Genomic DNA, 24,860 nt, shown 5'->3' with positions numbered 1-24,860 from the left:
GAAGTATATATCCTAATGGCACTTATAGTTGATTGAAGGTGCCCTTGAGTGAGCTACTTTACGACCATGACTTTAACATGTGCGCGAATGAAGAGCTTGCACGCGCAAGTCACATGACTGGTCTCACGATTGTGTTATTCCATGTCGGGAATGCTTTTACGATTTCCTGCATGTGCCAAATGATAAAGTCGACCTTGCTCAGGCTTGACAACAGCTTGAAACATCTCGTGTTCGTTTAAAAAACACTATGTTCGATGCTTTAAATAGCCTCGGGTCCATGCAAGGTGTGAGAGTTCACGTGATGTTTTTGAAAAGAGGAATTTGAGTTCATGTCTCTCCAGTATATAGAGTTATATAGCAATCAGTGGAAACTCATTCGTTGCATGATCATGAAGTCCTTTAAATCATTGTCGGCAACTGTCGGATATATGTATCGGGTAATGGACCTTCAACGGAACTCTTAATTAATCATTGTATTAAGGGCTCGCGTACATCACCCTGTTCTTTTCAAAGCACTTCTTTTAGCGAGAGACTCGCCTAGCATGGCGGTAAAACATCAAAAGCAGATTACAAGAAAACTATATTCTTTCCTTTTCACAAGGAGCGGCATCCCTTATCGTTGTGTGTGGTCAAAGTGAAGGTAATTACATTGGTTATAAATTTGTACTGTTACACCACGCAGTTACTCTTATTTGGGCGTTGCCATGGCAATACGACCTACGACGTTTCCTTGTAAGGATTTACGCTCGCTGACGCCTAAGTTGTGATCGCGATAAGGCATATCACTTGATTATTGTCAACGGAAATAATCGTGAGGGCGGAGACAAAGATGAGGTGAGCCACGAATTCGTTTAAGAAACTCTTAAATTTGCGAAGTGTATTTCTCATACAAGACTTGCTGTGGCCTAATTTTAATGTCTTCTCAAGGCCCATTCGTACACCATGCGATTTGTCATATACGCGATTCGTACCCTGGCGTATGTGAACGTGCGAACACTTTAAATTCCACCCTGATCAATATAAATGAAGATTGTGGCATAAGCCCTCCTTTGCAATCGTCAGGATGATAATTGCATACAACTTATCGTGTATAGTCTAAATGGCCCTTAACTGCTGTTTGGCGTGCGTGCTTAATCGCATTGCAATACAATATTCATTGGTCTTGCTTAAAAACCTGCTCAAACTATACTATTAAACGCATAGTTTTCAGTGAAATGTTTTGAGAGAAATGATATAGTGAACTGTTTGCCATTTTGTCCAATAATCTCTCTCTTTCTCTTTCAACTAAATCAAATTTGAGCTCGCCCTGACGATAATAAAGTGTTCTTTTAATGGCTCAAAAAAGATCCTTTTTTACTCAAGCATCTTTGACGGTTCTAGAATGTTCCTTCTAAATGTATAGCAAAGATCCTTATTAGCTCTTTCCAACAACAAGAAACCTTACGTTAATTTCTTGATAGGTTTAGGAAAATGAGCAGACAAAACACCAGACCTCAAATTGGCCACTAACTGCCTTCTTTGTCAACAAATGCCTTGTTTGTTATCAACTGATCTCCTGCAACATCGTCGTCTTATACTGGATTGATGAAACTGTATATAAGAAGCTTAGTGTATCGCAGTCAACACGAAATTATTTTCAAACTTTTTTGAAGATTACTCAGTAGATACGGAAAAGAGGCGCTGGTTAAATTGATCCTAGGATTTCTTGGCATTGTTTTACTAGAAGCCGAAATTGCGAGTTTCAGATAAACCTTTATATTCCCTGGCACCATTCTATATACCCTATGCTGACTTCCCTGTTTAAATGGCAATGACGTATTCGTGCTTTCAAAGAGTGATTGTATTTTTAGATCACCTTGTTCGACATTAAAACAACTGATTAAACACCGTTATTGAGTACTTAAGACGAAATGGATATTGGGCCCTCGAGCGAAAGTGGCTACACCCTTTTATATTGCAGTGCTTCTGTCACGCGACGTTCTTTAACGCGATATTTCATGGTTTCCTGCATGCGAGCTAGGTGAATCTATTGAACGGCCTGGCCGGAAGACGAAAGAAGGCAATGTTCCAAGAGCAGATTAGCAGATTATAGTCTTGAATAGATGTAGCTTAGTTACGATAAATTATTTTGATGGCTGGTCAATGAGGGCACGGAAGTTGTCCGAAATATAGCGATGGTGAGTGCTGGTTAGCACAATGCCTACATTTTTCGATGTTGCTAGAACGCTTAACATGCGTGGAAGAGGGAGGGGTGGCGCTACGCCCTTTATCATCCTCTTTTGAAGGTCTATTGTTATATATTTATAGAAGGTTATACAGATGAGCATTGATCACTATTGCATGTGGTTGTGTGTGCGTGTCTTATGATACACCCCTATTGATGTCCGGTGGGACCCCAACCCTTTATTGTCTTATAAACACCCACCTGATTCATTCCCCTCGTCCATCTCTTCGGCATCTTCGACCTTCTCTTGTTTAATTCTGGGCACAGTGGTTTGCTCGTGATCCGAGGAGACGCTCTCTCTGTCCCTCTCGCTTCGATGATGTACACCGTCTTCCCTATCCGCCGCCTTGTGTTCCCTGTCGTCCTCTTCGTTCTCGCTGTTCGATTGCGCGCCGCTGTCGAGGCTCTCGGACCGTAGCTTGCTTTTCATCATCCGGCTTATGGAGCTCAAGGAAGGCAGAGTTTCTCGGCTGCAGAATTTATCCAACAACAGACGTTCGCGAATCTCCCAGGAGAACATACCCGGGTACATGTTACGATATTCGTCTATTTTCAATTCGATGTCTTTTGTGATGATTCGGGGTTTCGGCGAACCACTTGTACCAGGTTGGATCGATCCAGTTTCTTGGTAACGCGATAGGATCTTACTCACGCAACCGTGGGAGACGCGAAGTTGACGACTAATGTCGCAGGGTCTCACTCCCATATGCGCTAGTTCTATGATGCGCAGCCTTGTTGTATTGGGTAAAGGGCGGCCATTGATGAACACTCCTCCGAGTTGATTGACTTTGCCTTGACCTGAACGATAGGAAAAGAACGCTTTAGTTGTTTGTGTGTTGTTGCATAGGGCCAGCTTTAAATAATACTCTTCACAGGGCTGGTTTGAAGTTTGAACTGCCTTCGTAATTTGAACGCAACTTTTACAAGGAACACGATGTGCTGAATCATGTGTATTACACTTTGTCACAAGCATTTTCGTCCGAAATTTGATTTGATACGTGTAAGTTAACATGATCGGTAGGTCTCGGGTTCGACCCAATATTCTCGTGTGACATTTGTCGGGAATCGATTAATCTAAGAGTATTTGAAAGGGAACACAAAGGTACATTTCAGGTTTCCAAAGACCGGCGCAAAATGCACATGCCTCGTTTCACATTATCACTGCAAGGCTTTGATTTAAACATTCTGCTCATGAGTTAGATTTTGAGGACTATCCGCGCTAAGCGTTCCCAATCGGCCTCAACACTTGTTTGTGAAGACATTCGTGCCCAAATATTTGCCCTACAATATTTTGATATCCGCGATATGTTTCTTGGAAGTATTTTTATACTTTCAGTATCTACATTCATTGAACAAGTATTTATCTTTAAGAGTATTTATGCAACCATTGGTAAGCTTGCTGATTAGGTATATTATGAGCTTTAATGCGATAGAAAGAAGGAAAGATAATTTGAAATTCCTATCCGTGAAAGACTTTTGTTTATTATTACATAAGTCAGATTTAGAGTTTACCTGAAAAGCATCATAAACTTCATGTATACATATATATTGTGATGTTATATGATATATTATATTATATGATATATGTATGTAGCTATCAGTATATGCTGATATATCTTCTTATGTAAATAAAAGCAGTATCAATGCCTCTGCAATCAATCAATTAAATAATTCTACGCCCCCAGAACGAAATTGCCAAAATCACAGATAGTATTGTGTAGATAGATAGTATAATAGTTATTATATACAAATTTAAAATTCCTGGCTTTCCGTTTAACGTCATCTGAGCGCCTGACTATCAAATTCCTAGTTACAAAAAATGGAACAATATATATTCAAAGTGATAGATTATTCCACTTTTTATGAAACTTGCAAGTAGTTAAATATATGCGGAACACGTAAAATAACCGCAGAAAATTTACAGTTGTATAGATTGCCTTAAATTTAAACAAGCAAATGACTTTATATGAAGACATGAAGACATTAAGTAGAGACTCTCTCAGTGTCAAAGTTTTATCAATTTTTTTTAAACTAAAAGACTTTTTTAATAGGAACCTTGAGAACCGGGAAAGCTTGTATAAGGCTATTTAAAATTGACATGCATGCTATCGAGAATGCTTGCATCGCTCAGGATTTCTGCTCAATTTAAAGGCAGCATTTAATAGTTTGAAATAGTTACGACTTCCCTTTTAATGTCATGTAATTATACGTAAACGTTATAACTGCACGGAATGAATATTCACTTAAGTTGTAACATTAGTAGAGTATCACATGATATGATATTAGCTATAGCAGCATTAGGCTCTATTAACAACGGCTTGTAAATTTACTTATCGTGACTAGGTCGCTGTGAAGGTTGTCACACGTCGGAAGTTGACAATAAAACAATATTCCCTTTGAAAGTTTACCATCTATATATACAATGACGTGTTAGAATTCATGTATGCACACTACTGTCATAGCAGATATGTGTTAATTTTTAAAAGCATGAATATATATATAGTACGATATATTACAACACTCACCAGTCGCCTTTCGTTTCATTGTTTATGACAGGTTTATTTAGCTTTTACACTTGCAGTTCACTTGAAGGATGTTTGCTGTGCGTGAGTGAACGCGATTTGTTTCATTTGTTAATCTTCCCTCGTTATATATACCATCGCGGAACTAAGTGGGTGCTCGACCAATCACAGCGCGGCGTATTGTTTATGCTAAGGTCGCTTATATTGAACAAATGCTATCGAACTAAATAAAGACTATCATGCAGGCGGTGTTTTAAAACGTAATTTGCTAGGTGGTAACCGTTTGTTTTGTCACGACATCAACCAGGCTGGCTCGTAGAAACGGATGTATGCAAAGAGAATTACACACTTTCATTATAGACGATTGATTAATCGAAGATCGATTACGACTGTAATTCGGTTTGATTATGAAATGAACATGGTTATATTTTTACCCATATCTCTATTGCCTGTCCGGTCGATTATCTTCAAAGCGTAACTCCATGTATTACAAGAGGATTTCTAGTTTAGCTGTGAGTTATAGCCTATATATTTAACTGGAATAAATTGTATTACATCATTGGTTAACCAATTTTGTATTATTCTTAAGTTAAAGCAATAGTTCAAAAATGCATCTTTGAGGTTTTAAATACTATAATTGATTCGTATAGCCATCTTTGTTTTTCAACTAACATTGACAAAGCTTTAGATTTTCATGTGACCACTACATAAAGTAATTCGGTCATATATTTGAACCAGATTCTTAAAATCTAAACTCAATGTTTATAGATCCTATGCAGAACGACTTTCAGGAAACTGTATATGGGAACAATTTTGAGTACGGGTACAATTATAACTTTTTTGCATAAATACATACAGGGCATTGTCCTATTATCATATACATTCTTTGATATGATTTAAATCAATTATTATTTTTACGACTTTGGTTAACTGCAGGCCTATATATTCGATGATATTTTGCCACGAACATGCCCGATATTCTAATATATATGCATGCTCTTTATTTTATACCACCTACACGATTCTTAATGATTATATAACTCTCAAACTAAACCATAATTGCTGCATAAATATAGAAAGAAAATCGACTTGATCGAAAATTGTCAGAAGCTGCTTTCGTTGAGAACGTTTGGACACAAATTAAACATGCTTTTAGTCACCCTTCAGATGAGACTGAAACATCATCAATCGTGATCTTATACAGAGTTCTTTGTATACAAAGTTGCCATTTAATTTCCCCGCGACTTTTTTCTTGTGTTTTTGTCGTGATCCTAACCAATTGTGGTATGATAGTACGGACATAAAACGGTAACGTTTTCCTGTCTTTTGAAAGAACATTAAGTGTCCTGTTAGGTTAATTGAAGTACATATCCACCACAGTTTGCGCCGCAAAAGCCCTATTCCTGTGCAAAGTATGCAAAAACATATTGCAATATATTTAATGCCTTTATAAATATAATTCTTAGACTGTATGCTAAGTTTTTGGTGTGTTTTTTAAAACGATTACTCTCTAACAGCCATTACCCGAGCTGTTTAAGTGAGACAGACGATCGAGACAGACGGCAAGTTTTTTACTTTTAGAAGTGTGCTTGTAACAGGGGGTTCATGCAAGGCCTGACTTCATGCATGCATGCATTCTCTGCATGTGTATACATTGCCTTGTGCTAAATTAGTCTGAAATAAAGACGTTTATAAATAACTATACCCTATAACATCTGCTGGGAAACCTTTGCTGTATAACAAATAGACAGATGCTGAATGGATTTATTTTGTATTTTTAAAAAATCGCTTATATAGCTATATGTTTAGTATAATTTAACCCATGCACGCAAAACTATAAAGTTTATGATTTCGAAATTATCAAGTGTGGGCTTGAACATTATTATATGCAGTTTTTTATACCATTTATAAGCATTTTAGCGGTCTTCAGAAGCTAGCATTGATGGTCTTGTACTAATATGACCGTCTGACCGTAGATTGCAATTTTCCGCCGTGATGCTGCATAACCTGGATCAATGGTTCGCATGTGTATTACCCGGCGCTGGTACGGGGCAAGTAGGCGTAGCTGCAAACTGTTCATTTTGGGAAAAGTTTTCATGCAAAACACACGATTTAGTTCCTTATCAAGGCAGGAGTTATAGGACAATATAATGTGGGTTTAATATCCGCTCAAACACTATTGAAAGCTAACAGATGATCGTTCGCGTATAGGCAATACCATACGACGTGCCCCAGAAACCTTTCTCTATAATAGATCTGTCATTTACTAATATATCTTGTACTATGCTTGTTACTGCCGGTTACCATAGCTTCTCTTGAAATTGTGATCGCACGATTAGCGTCATCTTCAGTGGGCACAGTAGGCTTGCCTTTTTCGGCGCCGCCTCAAAAAACTTCGACTCATTGCGGAAATAACAACTCGTTGTTTAGGGGAATGTTTTTGAGGTAATGATTTTACGATCAAGGGGGTCGCTGTGCCTTGTTACACTCTTGCAAAACCTTCATATACACGCAGGTTTATCCGTTATGGTTGCTTGTCCTTGCATGGTCTTGCAAACAGAAAGCGCGGTTATCAAGTTAGTGTCGGTAATACAGGTAAACTCGGCTTTCAAGCACATTTCAGCGTTGACTTTATTTGGACACTGTCGGCGCTTGTGTTTCATATTCCGAGATTAAAGGAGAATATGTGGGTGTTTTGGAGTATTTCGGATTTCATTAGGCTGTTTATGAAAGAGGATCTTTTTCCCTATACCAATATTTGGGTGGCATTTTGTGCACCCGAAATGGCCACCTCATATAATATATCAAGCTGGGGTTCGCCTGCTTGCAGGCGAAGAGCAAGATGTGCGGGCAGGAAGAACCGTGCTGACGCTATGAATATATGCATGTCATACCATAAGCTATGATAAAGGGTAATCTAAACAGAAAGTTATCATAACAAGAACGGTGAATTTTCAGGTCAATTAATATCGTCTTCGCTTCGGCTGTCATTTGGCAGCCGTCGCTGGAAATCGTGTGTGAATTTTTCATACCGTTATTAGGTGCATGGCTTAACAATTCGCTTGCGAATCCATTGCAGTTTTTTAAAATATTCATGTCATACGAAATTTGGCAAACTCCAGTTTTCAGTGACTGCATGTTTACGCCAACTTTGAATTTGTTTTTTCAAAATAGCTTTAAATGCCAAGGGAAATAGCTAAAATTAGATGCTAGGTATAGAGATACTATTATTTAATATCGAATAAAACTTTGGCAGTCAAACGCCGAATTGTTTTGCAATTATTTTAGACTGATTAGATTCAAATAGTTTAGATTGTATTGTAAATAACTTAGTAAACTATCATTAGTGATTAATGTAATATCATAAAACGTGCTTATGAGGTTATGGTTATAGTACAGTTATTTCTGTGGGTATCATTTCGTTTAAAATAAGCAATATCAAAAAATATTTCTAAGTCGTCCCACGGGAATTTTTAATGGCATTAGTTTGAAGGTAGGAGAATGTCTGCTGGAAAAAACATGATTATTAGCAATACAACATTAGTTGGTTCGTCTCAGTAGCCTTTTGGCCGGTTTTAGTATGTTAAAACTAAATCGTCTTAGAGCTGACATCCTTGAATTTGAAATAAACCTTTAGTTAACCAATTTAAACATTGATCAATTTGCTTCGGAAAGTTTCAATACACAACTTAGAGTGCTTCTGTTTGTCTCTGCAGTGCCAGGGGTAGATGAAACCAAAAGCTATGAAATGTGCATTCTATGCGCTTGAGGAATCCAGTCAAATAGTCCTTTGTTTATTCTACCCCTTATTGTACATATAGGCCATCACACTCCATAATTCCTTAAAGTCCCTGCTATCATATCCTATCATTACCTTTCTGAAATACTACATTTGTAAATACATGGAATAGAAACACAACATGAACAATGATATATAAAAATTATAATATACCATCTTGTATTTTTTCAAAATTTCTGCCGAAAATTGGCCCCGCGGCACTTACATGCAAATTACAGGAGGAGGCTTTGTTCTGAACTATTTTTAACTGATAGTTCGTGAGGATTCGCATACCATGCAATTTTTCATTAAGAAACCTTTCGAAGTCTTGACTCTTTCAGCCGCAAGATATTTAAGCGTTCGACGTAATTGCACTATTCTCCGCTTTTCTAAATCCGTAATTCCGCAAAATTCGTCCAAAACAAATGTCAAAACAAATGTTTTGTGAATTTTCTGTTAAAGCTAAATTACTCTGGGTGAAAATTCGTTTTCGTGCGCCATGTTCAATAGAATCTTTGTTTATTAATTGCTGTTACCGAAAGAAGCGTATCAGTTATGTGGATATTAAGTAGCGAAGATCATTGCAAATGTAAACACAAAGCCCCCGACACTTGAAATTTCTAAGCACCTTTCCTGTGGTGATTTTTATTGCACCGGTTGGAGATTACTCCTTTATACATGGAGTTCGTTTGGCGTACATTTCAATCCATCAAAAACATGGCCATTCCTCGCATTTCTACGAAGAAACTCGGCCCAAATTCACATACCATCCTAAGTCGTCTTTAGTTAGAATTAAAAGCTGTGAATAACCAATGTTCACAAAAATAAACCGATGAGCTATATACTGTATGTTAATGTACAAAAAATAGCGTAGAAACTTTGTAAGCTAAAGCGTTATAATGGGACTAATTTACATTCAGTATAATGGCGCGCGTTTCATTATGGTATATCCTCGGGTTGAAAAGATATAATGTACCTATACCCGTGAACAATGTTAGGTTAAAACTTTAGATGCAGGCATAATATATTTTATAATTCTATAACGCAATCGCAAATCCGATTAAAACCGATTTAAGAATCTTTCTTTTAACTCGCATCAATCAAACACTGTCAATGTTGAAAAAGAAATACTTTATGAAATCAATAAACAATGTTTCTCACGATATTCACATTCACAGCAACGCTACCCTCTACGACGTTTGAATTGCCCTTAAAAAGGTAAAGGAGCTGCTTGTCGCAAATCGCCGTGTGGTTGTGATGCCTTCTTTCAGATACATCAAACATAAAGGTGACCGCGCGGTCGTTTAATTAAAAGTATTTAATTTTATGTGCGTTTTGTCCCTCCATTAATGAGCCCTTCGTTGCTTTCCCACACTCTTTTCAAGAACCCTCTCTATTTTATTCTGTCCGACGGCAAGCCCTAAAGCCACCCAAGTCTAGTTCACGACCGGCGCCATTTTGAATAAACACAATTACAAAATTCCGAAGATGCTAAAGCACGTACGCCATTCTTTTAAGTCGAAAAATTTTGGGCGAGTCTTGGGAACTTGGCGAGAGCAGGATAAAAAACAAGGCACTTGTGATGGACCAAGAATTTGAGAGAACAATCTATACGCTTCTGAAATGAGAATGTTGTTTCCGCGATGTCTGTTTTCTTAGGAAAATTTATCAGCAAAACGGGTGTAGCTAACGTTTACCAGATTGGCAAATATATTTCTCAATCTTGATGGAATTTGGTCTAACGTAAACCACGCATGCGTGTTTATATTACATAATGTTGTTGACATGCAACTGTGTGTATATAAATTCCCATGTACAAATCTGATCTCAATGTATTAATGCTCGCTGTATTGATCAGATTTTGCTGATATAGTTAATGTTTCTCCGAGGAAATATAATAATGAGGAACGCGATCACGTTTTAAGCCGTGTTTGCATGTACGTTTTTTTTCTGGGTTAATAATGAATATTCTGTCGTACCTGTTCTATTATTCTGTGGTCAAGCCATTATATGCACCAAACGCTTTAAAATCGCCTCTTTATATAAAAGAGACTTTGATCGATGAAGTTATACTGCGCTAGTCTAAGAAACAATATTTTATACAGTGTACGCATACGCAGGGTGGCCTAGTTTTTCTTAAATCAATAAAGGAACTTTCATCAGTGCGTAGACAGTTTATAAGCACTTGTTTTTAAATTGAAACAATCTTTGAGCGTCTAGAAGATTGTTGAGTTCCTGGTATGCGATTGTCCTTTCTTGAAACGGAGCCACTGAGGCGACGTTTGCCTGTCTTTTGGCACGGATGTTCCTTGTAGAGGGCCTTTCAAAATTATGGGCTTGTAATTTTAATTATTACATTGCAATGTTGTCAATATCGCTTCTTTAGGACATTAAAAAGCGCGTTTTTGTATGACATTCGCGTCTCGAAATACGCTGAGAAGTATAGCGGGGTTTTTCTACCTAAATGCATGCATTGCTTCGAAGCTATCGTGAAACAAAATTGTTATATATAACTTTTGGAACAGAAACTTAGAATCAGCCCATGTATGCTGCAGCTTTGCTAATATGCTGATGTTCCAATTGACGATGAAGTAAATATACTTATTTCCTACGCGAGGCTTAACCGTCAAGAGCAAGCTGACTCGTTATTGTGGTGAAATGCAGTTTAGCTCATCTTAGATAAATAGTTCTTTATTTTATATATGTATAAGGAATAGTTCAGCTATGCCATTGTGCTGAAATGCAGTTTATTAGCTCAGCTTATAGATAAATAGTTCTTTATTTTATACATGTATAAGGAATAGTTCAGCTACGCCATTGTGCTGAAATGCAGTTTAGCTCAACTTAGATAGATAGTTCTTTATTTTATATATGTATAATGAATAGTTCAGATACGCCATTGTGCTGAAATGGAGTTTAGCTCATCTTAGATATATAGTTCTTTATTTTATATATGTATAATAAATAGTTCAGCTACGCCATTGTGCTGAGATGCAGTTTAGCACAGCTTAGATAAATAGTTCTTTATTTTATATATGTATAGTTCAGCTACGCCATTGTGCTGAAATGCAGTTTATTAGCTCAGCTGGTTTTAGATGTTTGTACCGATCGTGATGACATGATACCTCCACCTCTCTCGCTAAGCTCACATAAACCTGCATTTCATTTTATCTTCACAAGACCAATATAGAGAACGAAGTATCATTGTTGTTTTTTTAAAGTTATTGTTGGGAGTTGGGAAATTATACGAGTTATTAAATGTAGTTCATAATTTGTGCTTATTCTTGGACTTACGTTCATTTCTTCCATTTGATGAACTGTGTTTTTGTACTGCAGCATTAGCATGCTAGCCAAGTGAGACTTTCTCCTCGGCCAATATAGCATAAAATTAATATATAATTTTGTTTGAAACACAAAAATTCAGAGTGTTTTGCCCAAAACAGGCCACAAATGCGAGGGAGTTATCAGTGGGAGTATTGTTCGTTCCCGCTGCGTCTCGCCTGTATATTGGAAGGCAAGCATTGTAAGACTATTACAACCAATGAAGTATCATTACTGTTCTCACATGTTTTTCAATCATTGAATCACTGAATTTGGAACGCATCAGATAAAGCGTTCCAGTTTTGAATAGTGATAACGGGATCAGATTCCTGGATATTGAATCTATTTTTTTATAGAACTGGAAATTTCGCTGTCAAGAGACGAATATTTCCTGCCTATGTTTATTCTAGAAAGTTCCCTAACTTATGTTTCAATTGCCATTCCTTGGCATGCAGTCAACTGATTCTTTGCCTCAGCGCGCTGCGACTTCAGGAAACCGGCAGCGTTCCAGTCATGCGCCCTATTTTTGAGATCAGTCGCACAGAGTACATTCCATTCCGTCACTGCAAGGGAGCGCGTTCCACACTTACAACCGCAACAACGCGAATTCCAAGCAAGCACTTTAACGCGCTTTGAAGCGGAACTAATGCGTTTGTGGTTATCTACACTGTCAAAGGTTATTCCTGTTGAGAGATAATTATAGTTATTATAAAGAGTCGCTTTTATGGTGAATTCGTTTAGTCACGAAATCCTGATGGATTGTGTGTTTGTAGTCGAAATGCACACATTCCTGTCTTCATATTTCATAATCAGCACTTTGTATTTCATTTTATTCACTAACGTTTCCAGCTGTAGGGATAAACTGCGTGCGCTTCTTTTCATAAATACTAATAAGCTTTCATAATATAACTTTTCCAAAGTAAACAATATTTTTATTTAAGCGTGCTGCGTATTTACATAGAGGATCAATATCATTCAGTAAAGTGTAGATCAATCGCTGATTGCTAGCCGACCGTATCAAAACAAGCCTTTGAAATACCGTGGAACCTGAAAATATTCAAAACTAATCCTTATACTTACAGCTCAAAAAATAATTACGTTTGGATATATTAAAACGCCTTTAGAATATTTCCATTGATTTTGATTTCATTTCTAAAATTTTCTTCGGTGATTTATAACCAGTATCATCGTTATTTGGATACTTAGTGTTGCAGTAATTTTGACTAATGCTGACCTGATCCGCCACAGTTAGCCTATAGCTAAGCCCGCCGCACACGAGAGCTATCAGCTGAGCTAAAGACCTCGCGATGCTGTTCAGCTCAGCAAGTTTCTCTTCGTATGCGGATAGTTTTCGGGCTGAACTAACTGCCTTGAGAGGTCGTTAGCTCTCGTGTGTGGCGGGCTTAAAACCCAAACATAAGAACGTATAGGAAGTTAAAAAATTGTAAACGCGCTGTATCAGAACCCCAGTATGTTTGCAAGTTCATTGTTTTCGATCAGTATTTGTGAAACGACAAAAACATCGAGATAATACATGGTACTTAGGATAAATTCAAGTGCTTCATGATAACTCCTATTTGTTATTTTAATGATCAACACTGATATATCGTGCAAGACCTCACGATCTTGTGATGAAAACACCTCAATTGCAGCCCCCTCCCTCATTCGCTAAAATGGAGTGGATAATTGCTAAATTACCCCGTAATATTTAAATGCCCTATTTCGTGTGCAACGTTGAGTCACGAAATTTGAAGCGTTCAAAAATGACGCACGATCATGCTCGCGGCAGTGAAAGGCCTGGTGTAATTTTTCACGGATCGAAATCTCCTTTTTAATTTGACTACATGTTAATTTCAAGTATTTCCTGGTTAGGTTTTCAAAGTCCTATCAAATTCGCGCGATACGCAAAAATCGTATTCGGTAGTACTCGAATAATATTATCATCTCGGATACTATAAAAAGCTGCCCATATGCAAATCATCTTTTGCAATCGGAAACGTGTATGGACTGGGAGCCAATATAGGCAATTTTGTGCACATTTATGTTTCTAAACATGGTAAATCGTTTAATTTAGCTTCGAGCCATCCCAAATTACTTGTGAGATATAATTGCTTTCCAGCCACATCCTTTCACTTAACTTGAAGACAAGCGCCCCCTTGCAATTAAATCCCCCCACAAAGTACACCCTAATTATACGCTAATAGCAAAATTATACCAACATTAAACGTTGCTATCATCGGAAATCATTCGGTCACGAAATGTTTCGGGCTTTAAAAACATGATATACAGCACGATATGCGTGCGTGGGGCCGGGAAGCTGAAAAACTATTTCAGAAATCTGTGTCCTATAGATTTAACAATTTTTCACACTTTGAGTAAGAATGTAGAATATGTATAAAGATTTTGGGTTCGACGTTTATTGAGACACACGTTTGCATAATTTAACAGTTGTTTTGTTTTTGAATGCTTTTGAACTGTTTTGATCCGTTTCCCATTTCGGATGCATTAAAGATGGCTGCCAAAGTATATATACAGTTTTTAGTTATTTCGTTTCCTACAGCTATCTTAATTCCTATATGTAGATATTAGCTACATGCATCCACATCTATCTACGAATTAGGATGGCTGTAGCATTTTTTTATGATAAACCAAAATGAAAAAATATTCATGTATGTTTGCATGATGACATCAATAAGTAATTTAGCTTGTAGGTACACCACGTAAGTATTTAATACTGCAAAGCTTTCGGTCCGTTAACCCAGGCCTTAAAATGAAAAAGCTGTAAGAGGTGCATGTGCATTTCTTTCTTTAAACAATAATCTAATGTGTTTTAATCCATTATTATACCCTGTTCAATGCGCATTTCTTTTTTCACAACCCTGGTTAATATTCATGTAAAACACATTAGATGGAATATAACATTGATTAGGCAAGCAATATGGCTATCCTCTTTTGTACTAAACTGTCCTTCCTTATCTTCGTTCTTTTCAACAATATCGCTGAATAAACACATTGTAACTCAAAGAATGTATTTTTCCTTAAGGCTTATAAGCGAATTATTCAAATACCTGTACAATATTCCTGTTTTAATCCTGTGTTAGAATGTAGAAAAATAACTTTCCTCATTCTTAACCTTGTATGCATATATACATGCAGTTAATTCAATAAACAAAGGTTGTCCTTTGTAAACCCTAAACTCTAAAGCCTAAAAGCTTAAACTGAAAAGCACATCGAATATAATAGGAACAAAGCTCAACAAGCTTTAACCTTTGATATCGGGATATACTGTGTTGTTGAACACAACTCAATGATGCATATGAAATTGTATGGGCATATGAAATTTCATATACTGTTACTGTTACTGTTAGGAAATTAGAAAAAAAAAGGACAAGAAAAAATATAAATAAATACCGAACTTCAACTGTCGTCTTAAGTATACTATAATACACCCATCTGTTATAGGAAATTCTTTCCTTATATGATGAGGCAAAAAGCTCTCTTGTATATATACAATATTTTGGGGGCAAATATAAAGATCCTGGTAAGGTCGTATACTACTTCAACGTGAATGGCCTTCTTCACGACATAAAGGACGATATATATGCAGAACAGTTTTCAAAGAGTTTGTTATGGAAACAGGAAAAAAACTTAAAGTTGCCCTGTCGTCGTCCATCTTGCTCGATTCTGTTTAATTTGAGGTAGATCCATCCACAGTAGCTACTATACCCGTGGCAAACATGCATGGGATTTGGTGTAGACTCATAAACATATTTTGTACTGGGGAAAAATATCAGTTTACTTCTGGGGAAAATAGATAAACCGATTCAATCCTTGCAGTGTTTAATTAAATTCGTCAGGAAATTTCTCTCACCAGAAATCCGGGTCTGAAGTCATAACACACGCTCCCAGTCTTTTAATCATTTAAACGGATTATGCTGCACGCTTTGACAAGTTATTAATGAAAATAAGTTGAATAACTAAGATACAGTATATACGAACTTTCTGAAATCCTAAACATGTATACGACTACATAATTGGGTGGTAAGCATCCCTGTTGCATATTGTAAACTCAAACCGTAGTCAAAACCAACTATAAAGGAGTGATTTTGAAGTTCTATGCTCTTTTATGGATAGTTTTGGATTTCTGAATCTAATTGAGCCGCTTGTCTAACGCGAGCTCTATACTTTAAGCTGCCTAACGGAATCGTATAGGAGTTTCCTCATTTAAATTATTGAAAAAAAGAATAATGCCACAAGTTGGAAGGCCGCCATGTTGTATATATACGCGACGTTGGTCGGGGAAGCCAGGATTATTCTAAGCCGGATTCTTCTACAACTGTTTAATTGGAGCTGTAAAACTATTTCTGCATGGCGGTTGCAAATTACTGCTGCGTTGTCATGCATGCGGTTATAATCTTCAATCAAGCCAGAAACATTAATTAAAAATAGGATTTAAGAGTGACATTAATAACATCTTAGCTACAAAGCTGTAATTTAAGCGTGCTGCACGGAACAAAATATGATTATAAGGTGTTAACTAGGTGCGGTCTTGTTTTCAATGTTCTGCTTAACAGAAGTTGTAAAATCTCTGTGAATTTCCTAAGTGTTGGAGAATGTAAACACAAACCAGGGGGAAGCAACCGATATTAAATGTTAACCTTGTTTCCGTCTTGGTTTGATTCTATAAAGTTTACTTCTGCTTTTCAAGAGAACAAACTGCGTTGATTTATTTTTTCCTTGTTTATTTTGTAACTGCTTATCATCTCTGACGTATTATTGGGCGGGTATTAAAAAAAAAAGCTACAATGAAAAATTATTTGTGCACATGTTTTGAAAAATCAACCAAGATGGCGGCAATTACAAACTACCTATTAATTATTTTTGATGAACTATGAATAACTATGATCATGACTGCATTTAAATAACAATCTGCCTATGGTAAAATGTGTACACAGTCGTATATACACACTCCAAAGTTGATAAAAATAATAATCCTCGGTGTTTAAAGACGCTTTATGTCGATATGGGCTTCGCTATATAACGCCTCGCGGATGTTGTCCGACTTGTGTTTTACTTCACCATGGCCACAAAGCCTGGGACCTTCACTGCTCTTTTAAGATCACAAACGCATATCACCCTCGTTAAAAAAACCCTGTTTTAAAAATTTGGCACCCAAAATTGTGGAAGGCTTTACAAATACCATGCAGCGATGACGTCCATTGCGAGTGCTCTTAATGACAATTTAGTCAATTTATGAAGCAAAACGCCCACATGCGTTGCATAACATATTGGTCTAAATCCAAATTGATCTATTTCGTTTAACACTATGTCTACATCAAATTACGGCGATGTTCAACGTCTTGCATACACACAAACAGAAAAACGCACATACAAACTTCGACTCATTTCATGGCTGACCGATACGTTTAATTTCAGAATTAAACATATAGTCTCCTCTCCCCCTTTTTTTAATTCTAAATTCCCCCTCTTGAAAATGACGTCATAAAATGTTAGTAATCTCATACAAAATCAGTGTTTACTTTCAAAAAACTTGATCATCGTATATATGTGCATTCATTTTCCTCTACCAATGAAATATGTTTCAAGTTGTTTTGCTGTACTGAATGTTGTCGACCTTGTACTGTTAGTAGAATGATATTTGATTACCATCGATGTTCACGCTCTTACACTGATCCTTGAGCCATTTTGGCACAGCCAAACCATTCCAAACACTTTTTTTCCAGAGCGCTTTAAGTCGCAAGGTCACGCTGTATGATAATTTCGCGATATTCGCTTTGTGTTATGTCTCGCACTTATGACTGGGAAAATCCGTCATTGTCAACAACGTAAAACAGTAAAAATATCGCGAATTCTCACATCGTAGTCAAAATTGTGGATAGTACTTCAATTGCAACCAAAATATATATAGGCTTTCATAGCACAAAAATACTTGAAACTCTTACAATCTTGCAAGTTGGTTAGATGTGGTAGTTTTATATATTTAGTACAGATGTGGTTTGTATATAGCTATAATTCGTTTTTCCGTTATGTATTCATTATATAATTCATTATTTATACTTATGTTTGCTTCCTTCGAAATGCAACTGTTTTGAATGGCCTTAAAAATGATATATATGAACAATGATTAATGACCGATTAATGATTTGTATGTAAAGCCATCGCATTATCGATATGTCACGCTCGTGAATGAAAAATGTCGACAAATTGTTCAGCTTTAGTAGACCCCAACAACATGCTATGCCTTGTAATCCTAACAAAGAAGCTGCCGCCTGTATTATCTATTATAAGCTATATCTACAGGTATTTCTATCCGTTGTCTATACAGAGAGTTTCATGAAAAAAATCATTCGTCCAAAATATAAGAGGTCTAAAATTTGTAATCCGCAGAGCATATCTTTATCAAGCTTTCATCGAATGCAGTTGAGCACATGTCCTAATGGGAAAAAAAAACGTTCTCGATGTTTCGACCTAAGGGCGTTCGTCAGAAGAGTATATAGTGAGCGCCGCTTATATCTCTAGTAGGCATCCCTTTTAGGTTATTAATATTGGTTTGATACCAAATAAAGCATTCTCGCAGTTACCTGATCCGGTTTGAAACCTTGAGTGGACAGATATATCCTTCAAATATGTTGTCCCTTATGGCGTGGGAAATCGCATAGAGTGACTCCCACTAAGGACCCTCAAGGATTCCACCCTTGGTAGATGTGAATACAATATTCCATTGCTACTTATGAAAATGAAGTTCTACTTACTTTGGATCAAGAATCAAGCAAATTTCAACTTCTGAAGAACACAGTCAATGATTATTTGATAAAGAAAATGAAATACACAAGGTGTATGGCTTTAGTAGAATGATTGATGTCATTTGATTGTAATACAAAGATAAACATGGATATTTGATGTTTACCTTTTACAAGGCTCCGTCCTTTCTATATACAATGTGTTTCAAACGACACACTCCCTTTTCTGCATGTATCATTGTCAAAAGTTAAAAATGACCATTATCAAAGATTGACAATAAAATATTTCAAGAAAATTCGAAGAAATCGAAGAACACATATTTGGAAAAACAAGTGGAATGAACACTTGAATATCTGTGTACAAACTCCTCAGCATGCATAAGGTGATGATGTTAAGATTAAAAATAGACCGCGCAATTTTTGGTTTGAAAGACTCGAGTGATCTGCAAGAAAGCTAGAGGTATATAGAGAAACCCCAGAAGGCAAATTTTGCAATCTTATGCTAGTCAGAGCACCGGAAATGCCTTCAAGTTCAATTGTGTAAAAACCCTTCTTAAAAAATATAAAAATCAGGTAGTTCCACAAGCTATCATAATCCCACACAGAATGTACTTGACCGTAATCTCCAAAACCCACAATTTGTGATTTGTTTCGGTTCAAACTTAGATATTTAAACCTTTGGAACAGAAGATTTGATTAAAGACTCTTGGCTTAAATCCTGTGTATACGTGTTTTGGCTGTTTTCCATAAATGCTGAAATCCTGTCTTTATGGCAAGTCAAATCTGCTCACCTTTTGTATTTCTTTTCGGTTGTAATGCAAGGTCTTGATGTATTTTCATTCTCGAAAGTATACCCCATCAATCTAATTCCATATATCGCCCAAACTCCCTGGAGGAGAGGGGCGTAGGTAAGGTTGTACCTCTGTTTTTTTTTTAAAACAAAATCATCGGCCTCTCGGAATCGCTATATTTACGCGAAAAACGAATGTTTCAGATTTTTTCTTTATATTTGCCACAACGATTGCACAAGGCTGCTGGATATGGATTCAGCGGCTGGAAATAGCAATGGTATTAAGACAAACATTTTTCGAATTCTTGGTGACATGCAGCAGTCCAAGTATGGTGGATAAGCCTCAGTGATCGGCTAAATTGATCCGTTGCAGGCACTACAAGCAAGGCGGATTCGAGTTGACCACGGAAGTTTGCATCTCCGTTGAAGACGAAGAAGCGAAGGAACGCGCGTCTTTATCGATCGATAAAGCTGAGCCCTGGATAACTCGACTACAGAAATGCGCCTTGGAAAAACTGTTGTCAAAGTGAACAAGCTGAAATGCCACAACAATTGTACACGATGTGCATCGTCGTGTGCTTGGAAGTGTAAAACATAACCACGTATACGATTATTGGATTAATTTATTAAATTAGTATAATAACTGCGCCTTAGTTCGTTAGCCTCTTTTATCGGTAATCCGTCCGGTGTCAAACGTCGTGCGAATTGACGCTTTTTTGCGAATTTTCAGCACATACCTGTTAGCACCCAAAGAAAAATTACTTCATAACTTTATCCCATTATGTGCCTTAGTGTAAGCTTGTGACACGCATTTCAATTATCGCGCAACCGAAGTCCTATTCTGGTAGCTAATACATGAGCGTGCATGCATCCATACATATATTGCTCAAAGTGTGCCTGAATTTGGTCGTTATAAGGCGTACGCTGTAATATTTAAGAAATAGAAAACATTTTCCGTCCTTCTATACCGTTATCGGAAACACGCGTGGGAGTTTGGGAGAACGAGAAATAACTAAATTTCGAGTTCTCCCAAACTCCCAAAAGTGTTTCCATAACTGTATAGAAACACAGGAATAAAGGTTTTCTATTTCTTTTATAATATAACTCAATTAAAGATTTTGTACAAATATTATAATTCGATTCAATTACAAATTCTCATGACATATACTTCGTTTTTCAAGTTCGGCGGAAAAAGTCCCGTGTTTTTCTATACAGTTGTAGAAACACGCTTCTTGACCAATCAAGAAGGTGCGAACTTAAATGTTGTATTATAAACTATATTGTATAATAATATTTACATGATAGGAGTCGATACAGAATATAGTACATAACTTGACCGTGACTGCACATTGACGTTTAGCAAAGCCGCGTTAGCTTACCTACGTAACTCTGCCAATCCACGGAAGAAGGGGGGGAGGGGGGTAGTCGTGAATCTAAAGTTCGTTCAACTAGCTTTTTGAAATTCACGTTGTCGAAATTCGCGTGAGAATTGAAGCTAAATGCGGAACTGTTGTCCACACGTTCTGATACAAAAGCTGCGTTGCAGCGTAACGAATGGTTTTGTTTATGAAAATCAAGATAACGGGTTTCGAAAGGGTACGCCCCATATGCATGACAATGTATAAAAAAATTTCTATAGCATTCTTTCAAAGAAACTTCCTCGGTATTGTTGCTCCACATTGCTTAAAGCTTCAAGATGTTTCGCTTTGAAACTATAATTGATATTTATCAAAGACGACGCATATGTATATAGGCAAGATCGATTAGATCATTAGTACAAAGTTATTTTGATATGCCGCGTGTGTAGTTCATATTCACGATCACTATATAAGTGTTATCATTCTGTCGTATTAAGAGATTTTGGTTAACTTTTCATGCGAGTAAATGACCTCTTTATGAGAATTTTACATGCATGCACGTCCCTCTGTATTGGTATATACACAGCTTTATACAATGTATATATTTATCTGGTTTGATAAAATCATTTACCGGAAGGCCAAAGATTTTCAGTAAAATAAGCCTGTTAAGGGCTTTAGGTTGGCATGCACTTATGAGGTTATAGGTTCTCGGTAAGGTCACCAACAAACGTGTTTAGAGATGTTAAAGGCCATTTTCGGTATAGACCAATCAAGACGCAAGAGACGCCACACGTGATTTTACCACGTATTTACAACATATTTTCTATTAGCATGACGCTGTTTATGCATTTGTATATATTTGTCTTGCAAAAGTATCCCAATGCATGGACGGCAGCTAAAATAATTTAAAACATGCCATAATTTAATTGATTGCATTCATTAAATAATATAGATTACTAACAAGCGACATCCATGCTACGCAAAACCTTTTCTATACGACACAGTTTAAATTATTTCCCAAACGCTTGCTTTCCATCCTATTTTCATTGAAATATTTCTTTGTAGCTGAGTAAAAACCGGTTAAAATGTTTACTTGCGTTTTCATTTTGCCGTGAATAATCTTTCTGCATCAAAATATAATTGTATAATTACTGCATGCATCTGCTAACCGCCTGTTAAAAACATTTGATTTGATAACGACGAAACGTTTTTGTTAATTTCTTGTTAATGTTAAAAACCCTAGATCGATGTACATGCTGATTTCTTAGAGCCTAAAGCAAATTACTTTATAAATTATAGAGGACCGTGTAATATGAAAAACCTCACAAAACAAATCTTACACTTGCGTCTTTGCGAGAAAATTGAATGCACGTAGTTATAAATTATATTGAATCCCTGTTGAGAATTTGTTCGCAATAATTAGGTCGTATGGGCTTAGCGACCCTATTTACCTATACTGACTTCTTTTAGGAACAACTTGAGAGTGTTTTCTCTGCTCTGTAGGTTTTTGACAGTGATTATAGTTGATTTGACAAAGCAAAGATGCCTTGTGCTGTGGTCGTATATCGAAAGACTTTTATAATGCGACAGCCTAAAACGCCCCATTTAAAAATAGATATTCGTAATGAGAGGACCGAGTTTAACTGAAATTCATGCGAATAGTTAGACAAGCTTCTTTTAGATGCAAATTGAGCGAATTGTACCTGTATTTTAGAGCCCTCCCTGCATGTTAAAGCTTATTGAAGCAATATAAACCCTCTTGAAAAACGATCGACTTGCTAGAGTCCGCGTTAAGCGTTGCCAACACGGCTTTGCACGCGTAAAACTCGGAAAAGGTAAATCTTGGATGTATCAACATTATAATCATATTATGTATCTTCAAAGTAAAACCAAATCACTAAATCTGTCTGCACATTATGTGGGTTAGAGTACAACATTCACAGCGATAAGTTCGTTGGGGTTTTCATTCGGTCTTCGATTGAGATTAGATATATCTGCACGCTAGCTATATATGAAATATATTTAACATATTCTTTGTAACTATCAGTTGTGACGCAGATCGAACACCGCCTCCAGTTATATGGTAAAACGTAAAAGAATGACAAATTGAGAATAAATTTCGATATTCTTTTGTGATGAGGCAGGCTAGTTAACGATGGTTTGTGATCTTTAGTCATGATGATCGTATATATCATTCCGTTACATCGCGTTTCACAAAAACATGTTTGTATATATGTATATATCGTTTACGATATACGAATTTCTACACTGGCAAATTTATTTTACCGTTACTGCCATGTGTTTCAACATAATATCCTAGCCTTAGAGTTTGAGTATACCATATATGTCATGCATGAATTGCACGGTTTAAACCAGGCGCACGCTTAAGAATTTTGGACTTTAATTTAAGCTCTTCGGCGCTTGCAAAGCCATTGTAAAAGCATTTATTATAAAAGTTCACGGGCCATTTTCTGCGTTAAAATGCACTTAAATGAATCTCTTAGCTATGTTAGTGCCATTCAGTGGCATATACAAAGCGACGAACGTAACGCGACATTTTAACAAGCATGCATATGGATACAATGCAAATGTATATTTTATACGTATATGTAACTAACGATGTCGTAATATATGTGCGCTTATGTCATTACCAGAAAATAAGTTGATGTTTAAAATACCACACGGCTGGCGTGCACTAACTCTTGCTAAGTTTAATTTTACACGCGAAATTTCTCAAAGTAAATTGACAGCGCTACAACTGACACAACTGGACACAAGTCCTTCCATAATCTCTCGCTGTCTTTAAAGCTTAAAATCCTGCTTTTGCCGAATAAATTTATACCGTATATTTCATTATCATGCTAAGAATTAAGTTTAAATGAAAATAAGTTAACAACAATAGCAAGGGTATGCATATGAAAGACTAAATTCACCGCTATATAGGTCTAGAACCTCATCCATGCCATGTACAGTAAAAAATATTGTTTCTGTATCTTGTGTGGCATAGATTGAAGCAATATTATCCTCATCAATTCGCCATATTCGATAAATGCAATACAATTTAGTTAAAAAATGGCATGACATATTAAAGCGAAAATTGCATAAACATTAATTGTTTTATAATAATGCTATGATCGGCATCATGAGATCAAAGACTGATGCATCAATTATGAATTCTATTAAAACATAATTGTTGATGTTGACATGTCTATTACAAATTATATAGGTAAACTTCAATCACAAAATGTGTGTCCCACGAGATATTTACTTTAACAGTGTGATTTTTCAGGATCCAATATTCAACGAATGTTGGCCAACTGTATAATAGTTGGCCATTAAACCCCGCGCGATGTTTCCAATTTTTACGGCGATGTGATTGATTTTAACGTGCGCGCATTCGTACAAAAAGTTCACAGAACGGACTCTCGTGATTTATTGAATCTCTCCTCCTCAATGCCGCGAGGATATAAATGCAGTCGATCAACAAATTTGCGTCGATATCGAAGCGGAACTCATGCTTGCAAATTTCGTCTTAAACACGCTGCATGAACTTACCCATTGCACTGTCTAACCCGCTAAACTGCCGTCAATCTAAACTACGTTACCACTTATGTATAATTTAACCGACAACATTTGAAATTGTTTTGGAGTAAACAACCCGAGCTACACGATGATTCATCGTGGTGTATGATCCACATGGAGTATCATGTGTTGTGTTTTTAATACTCCGTGAGGCAAACTGCAAACTTGTCAGCGCTGAACAAACACCAGTTTCAAAATCAATACATTATCACGTTAAAATTCGTAAGCTGTGTATACCTGCTAATGTTGAGAATTCCTCCATGGATTCGGCGGACTCTTGTATCTTCGGATGTTGATAAAACTTCACGGGATTAACTAAAATTTCGGGAGCACTTGAGGAGTTTTATAGAACATTGATTGAACGAGTTAATGTGATCAGCTTAGGGTGACGTGAGAATGTACAAAGTGTTCTCACGCGAGCTCAATGAGATTACTGCCCGTGCGTTTCGTCGCGTACGCTGAAATGCCTTGGATAACTTGAGGAACGGCGACTCACTACGTTCATTTTAATGCATATTTTCATG

At 36.7% G+C, this 24,860-nt stretch overlaps 1 protein-coding gene across 3 annotated transcripts in view; it reads right to left on the bottom strand.

Annotated features, from left to right (window-relative positions):
• Positions 1–24,860, bottom strand: part of LOC114522580 (paired box protein Pax-3-B-like) — a 26,599-nt gene extending 1,739 nt beyond the window's left edge. Inside the window, exons 1-2 of one of the 3 annotated variants that reach the window (XM_028543311.1) lie at positions 24,574–24,860; positions 2,426–3,022 (exon numbers count right to left, since the gene is read on the bottom strand). In XM_028543311.1, the coding sequence (XP_028399112.1) occupies positions 2,426–3,022; positions 24,574–24,598 (622 nt within the window). In that variant the 5' untranslated portion in view covers positions 24,599–24,860. Of the gene's footprint in view, positions 1–2,425; positions 3,023–4,749; positions 4,869–19,397; positions 19,477–24,573 lie in introns of those variants that run through there. The other 2 variants (XM_028543310.1, XM_028543312.1) reach the window with 2 other exon arrangements.

Source organism: Dendronephthya gigantea, unplaced genomic scaffold, assembly GCF_004324835.1.
Source record: "Dendronephthya gigantea isolate DGI-Jeju-01 unplaced genomic scaffold, DenGig_1.0 000023F, whole genome shotgun sequence".
Lineage (NCBI taxonomy): Eukaryota > Metazoa > Cnidaria > Anthozoa > Malacalcyonacea > Nephtheidae > Dendronephthya > Dendronephthya gigantea.
The sequence above is the reverse complement of the archived record's forward strand: the minus strand, read 5'-3'. Positions and strand labels throughout refer to the sequence as shown.